At 35.9% G+C, this 5,401-nt stretch overlaps 1 protein-coding gene across 1 annotated transcript in view; it reads left to right on the top strand.

Moving 5' to 3' along the window:
* Positions 1–4,970, top strand: part of LOC107700568 (ras-related protein Rab-3C-like) — a 7,160-nt gene extending 2,190 nt beyond the window's left edge. Inside the window, exons 3-5 of the mRNA XM_016502289.1 lie at positions 1,203–1,321; positions 3,442–3,566; positions 4,269–4,970. Coding sequence (XP_016357775.1) covers positions 1,203–1,321; positions 3,442–3,566; positions 4,269–4,459 — 435 coding nt within the window. The 3' untranslated portion in view covers positions 4,460–4,970. The remainder of the gene's footprint in view (positions 1–1,202; positions 1,322–3,441; positions 3,567–4,268) is intronic.
* The last annotated feature ends 431 nt before the right edge of the window (positions 4,971–5,401 follow it).

The raw sequence follows: 5,401 nt of genomic DNA, 5'->3' as shown, positions 1-5,401 counted from the left end.
ACCTCGCTTTTCAGACCGATGAGCTTTGTAAAAATCGACGCGTTTCAGAAAGGCAGGGCATAGAGGAGAAACAATAATGTACAGTATGTGGAAAATAATGTGTTTTTTGAACCTTAAACCGCATAAACACATTTCATTACACCAAATACACAAAATAATGTTATTTTCAGCAGCATCATATGACCCCTTTAACTCAGCATCAATGTTTCATGGTTGGTAAAGCATTGAAGGGTTGGATAATCACATATGGTGCCATGTAAACATCACACGGGCTGATGATTAACACTGGCTTATGGAAAGAGAACATAAGCCATTGTCACCTTATCTAAGCCTTTAAGTCAGCATCAGGAAAACTGATCTGTTCATCAGATTGTGGCACGCTTTTCTATTTTAGTCTTTCAGTGAAAGCGCTGCTACTTTTAGAGTTGACAAACCGCCTTCTCGATCAGTTCTCAGACTCAAGCGCTCATTCATTTCACGCATTTGTTGTATTGACTCTATCTGTCTGTCCCAGACTAAATTAAATGAATAGTTCATCATAAAATAAAAACAGGCTGAAAATGTACTCACCCTCAGGCCATTCAAGATATAGATGAGTTTATTTCTTCTTCGGCACAGATTTGGAGAGATTTAACATTACATCACTTGCTCACCACTGGATCCTTTGCAGTGAATGGGTACCGTCAGAATGAGAGTCCAAACAGCTGATAAAAGCATCACCATAATCCACACGACTCCAGTCCATCATTTAACCTTTTTCACAGGAGAAAGCAATATTATGAATGGAGGACTCGTATTTTAACTGGAAGCAATGATTTGAAGTTAAAAACCTCTTAATGATGGATTTGTTTGTTACAAACATGCAGCTTTTCGCTTTGCAAGAAGTTAATTGATTGGAGTTGTGTGGATTATTGTGATGTTTTTATCAGCTGTTTGGACTCTCATTCTGACGGCACCCATTCAGAGGATCTATTGGTGAGCAAGAGATGTAATGCTGAATTTCTCTAAATTTGTTCTGATGATGAAACAAACTCATCTACATCTTTGATGGCCTGGGGGTGAGTAAATTTTCAGCAAATTTACATTTTTTGGTGATGTATTTCTTTAACTCAGTCACCTCTTGTAAATCTGAATTCATAATACATGTAGGTATGCACCTTTTTTAGACTACTTTACTACATGGAATAATGCCTATTTATTAGGACACAGCCGGGCAGGAAAGGTACAGGACTATCACCACTGCCTACTACAGAGGGGCCATGGGCTTCATCCTAATGTATGACATTACTAACGAGGAGTCTTTTGCTGCCGTACAGGACTGGTAAGTGGATTTTAAATCTTACATTGTGCATTATGACAGCCAGAGCGTCTGCTTTCAACAGAAGTATTCATGAGCTTTCAGGATCACCACCGTGTGGGTTTGCCGAGGTGATCCAGTAGTTTCCGTCTGCCTGATGGCGTGAGACATTCATGCCTGTCGATCCTGGAGTCAAAATCTATAAATGAAAGTCAGGAATCATATCAGGAACATTTTATAAAGTAGAGCACATTTAAAAAACTAAATAAAAAGTACAGAATTATTACTTAACCATGGGTTTGTGTTAAAACTTTACTAGATTTTTAGTGTCTAAGCCAAAACATGAGAATAAAACAGCGTTTAAATCTAATTTTACTTAAGTTTTAATAGTAAAAAATAAACGTTTTTTTTTTCTTAATCTAGCAGATACAGACTTAAAGGGATAATTAATGCAAAAATGAAAATTATGTAATAATAAATTAACTTACCCTCATGTTATTCCAAACTTGTCGAAGAACATTGGTAACCAAACAGTTTGGTTACTATTGATGTCCCATGAATGGACAAAAATCTTACTTTTCTTAAAGGGGTCATATGATGCGATTTCAATTTTTCCTTTCTCTTTGAAGTGTTACAAGCTCTTGGTGCATAAAGAAGATCTGTAAAGTTGCAAAGACTAAAGTCTCAAATCCAAAGAGATATTCTTTATAAAAGTTAAGAGTTAACCACGCCTACCTAAAACGGCTCGTTCTAACACGCCCCCACATATCTACCTCACTATGTGGGAAGATTTGCATAACGCCGCCCAAATGTTCACGCAAAGAAAGAAGGCGTAACTTGTATTCTCGCTGTAGTATTGTTGCCGCTGCCGCCATGTCGTGAAGGCCAAATACACAAAATAATGTTATTTTTAGCAGCATCATATGACCCCTTTAAAATATCTTCTTCTGTGTTCCACAGAAAAAAGAAAGTCATATGAGTATGGAACGACATGAGGGTGTTTTCACAGTGTTTAAAAGTATAATTTCAATCATTTTCATTTTATTACAAATTAAATGCAAATTCTGTCATGGTTCCAGTGATTTTCCAGAAAGGAAATTGTGCACTGTATTTCAAGTCTTCTGAAGCCATACAATAGCGCTGTGTGACAAACATTTTAACGGTTTTCTAAATTACACAGGAGCGGGATTTATCTTTCGTCTTATCTTATGTTATCTTGTTAGTTTAGTAAGATGAAAAATACTTTTTGTACGAGATTTAAGCCATGATGACCTGCAAAATACAATACTACGTGTGTTTTTGAAGGAAATAGTATCACTTGAGTCAGGGGCGTCACGCACTCATTATTTGCAAGTTAGGCTACTATTCATAACACTTTCATTGTACAGAAAGAGAGCAAAGAACATTTACATTATCAAAGAACATTTTCACTGACAGTCTAGAGTTCAAGCACTCAAAAACTCCCATTAAAATCATTGAAGCTGTGTACACTATGAAATTAATATCTTACAGATTCGTACACACATTTGCACTTTGTTGTTTCTAATGAGAGAATTCGCCAGAAAGAGGTATTCAGTCAGCGAGCGAGCAAGTGAAGAAAACACCGGCATTTTAGCGATGACTCATCTGAGCACCTCTGATTGGTCATTGCATTCATAAGCTCAACAGCATCGTGTGTGATTGGTCGCAGACTTTAGCAGCTGATGATATGACGCGCTGAACGTTCTAATCATGCAGGTGTGATTGTATTAAATATAGAAAATATTAATCGGCTATTTTTTGTCTTTTGGAAACTGCATTCAAAATCCACTTGGCTCAAAAATCTGAGGGGGCACGTGCCCCCTCACTTTGAATGGGCATGATGACGCCTCTGACTTGAGTACAAATACCCCCAAAATACACTGTACTAATAAAGTGCCATAACATCTCTGGATTAGAGAACACAAAGAACATGCTGCTGTAGAGATGAGAAACAGGAACAGAGAGGGGCATAATCTGAAGAAGTGTGTTCAACATGATGTTCCCATTGATTCCGTGTGGCATGATGACATATTTATACAATAAAACTGTCAAAAGTTTTGGTATGAGTCTGGCACATCTTGTGCTAGAGGATGTCTGCTCACTTTTGTCTGGTCTTGTGTCAGGGCGACCCAGATTAAAACATACTCTTGGGACAATGCCCAGGTGATCCTCGCTGGAAACAAATGCGACATGGAGGAGGAGAGGATAGTGTCTGTGGAAAGCGGGAGAGTGCTAGCAGAACAGCTGGGTGAGATATATATAGATATACACTGTATTAGGGATGCACAATAATGTTTACCGATATACAATATGGCAATATTTTTCAACTAATTTTGGCCAATATATATATATATATATATATATATATATATATATATACAGCACCAAGTCTCTCCTGTGCAGAGATTATAAACATATTATTTTTAATTTTGAGCAAATACTTACTTGAGCATGTGTATCTCAGAGAGATATAATGATAGTGTATTATACACTATCAGTTGGGGTTAGAAAGATTTTTTTTGAAAGAAACTAATATTTTTATTCAGCAAAGACACAGTAAATTCATTAAAAGTGAAAGAAAAGATGTATAACATTACAAAAGATTTACATTTCAAATAAATTCTGTTCTTTTGAACTTTCTATTTATCAAAGAATCCTGGAAAAAAATGTATCACGGTTTCCACAAATATATATAAAAAAACGCTACTGTTTTCAACATCGATAATAATCAATAATGATGTCTCTTGAGCTTCAAATCAGCATATCAGAATGATTTCTGAAGGATCATGTGACACTGTATTTCAGAATATAACTGTTTTACTGTATTTTTGATCACATAATAGAAGCCTTGATGAGCATTAAAAAACATTTAAAAAATCTTACAGACCCCAAACTTTTGAAAGCCAATGTGTATTTCCTTTGCTTACCAAAAATCTCTCTTTCCGAAAAGGATTTGAGTTTTTTGAGACAAGCGCAAAGGACAACATCAACGTCAAGCAGACTTTTGAATGCTTGGTGGACATCATTTGCGACAAGATGTCAGACACTCTTGAGGCCGACCCTACTGTTACCACAGGAACGCCCACTACCAGACTGACAGACAACCCGACGCCCCCGCAGCAGTCTGACTGTAGCTGCTAGTGTTCGCCGTCCAGGCCGTTCGCTGCTGTGGCTCGAGCGCTGTCGCCAAGCTTCTGTATTCTGACACAGAATAAGTTACTGAACCTCAAATCTTTGGCCTGGCTTCCACTCCTAGTTTTTTTGGTGTTAATGACATAGCAAACTAGCAAGATTGTGCCAAACACAAGTGTCAGACCTTGTCCTTCCTTTATGCCATCATACCAGAATACAGGTCTTTTTTCAGGGGTTGTTAGTGTACCTGTGTCCCCTATACCGCAATATCTCTTATTAGTCATTTTAGCAAAAGTAGAAATGAGTTGAACTTTAGATGCTCTGCAATCATTCCCATGTCTCTCAGGGGAATTAAAGACTTCTGCAAATTTATAAATTCTACAGACTTGTCTAACTTATGTGTAACATATTGAGAGGATGTTGAATTTGCATTTTGCTGATGAGTCAGTTAGATCTGTTTGTGTGCGACCGTGTGTATGGAAAATGACTGCGAAAGCTAAAAAGTATGAGAAAAAATAAATGTGGCCTTGAAATGGTTATCTTGTCTAGATCCAGTCTTTCACATGGTCCTGTACAGAATCTGTATCTTCGTTCTTTTATTCAAAATAAAATAAAATTAAAAAAATAAAACAAAAAGTCTGAACCAGGATTATTATAGTAAAATAAAAACTAAAACCATAAAAAAATTGTTACTTGAAATAAACATTAACTGAAATTAATATAAAAAAAATTGTTTTTATTTCAGATAGCTGCCAAGAAAAGATTTCATTTTCATTTAGTTTATCTTGATGTACTAAAAAAAATGTAATTTAATGAAAATGTATATATAAAATTAACTGATCAAAATGACAAAAACTATTACAACTTTTTTTTAAATGAAAACAGAATATAAAAACTATATACATCAAAATTCATAGTATCTTAATGATAACAAAATAACACTGGTCTCAA

This window comes from Sinocyclocheilus anshuiensis, unplaced genomic scaffold (genome assembly GCF_001515605.1).
Source record: "Sinocyclocheilus anshuiensis isolate Anshui unplaced genomic scaffold, SAMN03320099.WGS_v1.1 scaffold477, whole genome shotgun sequence".
NCBI lineage: Eukaryota > Metazoa > Chordata > Actinopteri > Cypriniformes > Cyprinidae > Sinocyclocheilus > Sinocyclocheilus anshuiensis.
The sequence above is the reverse complement of the archived record's forward strand: the minus strand, read 5'-3'. Positions and strand labels throughout refer to the sequence as shown.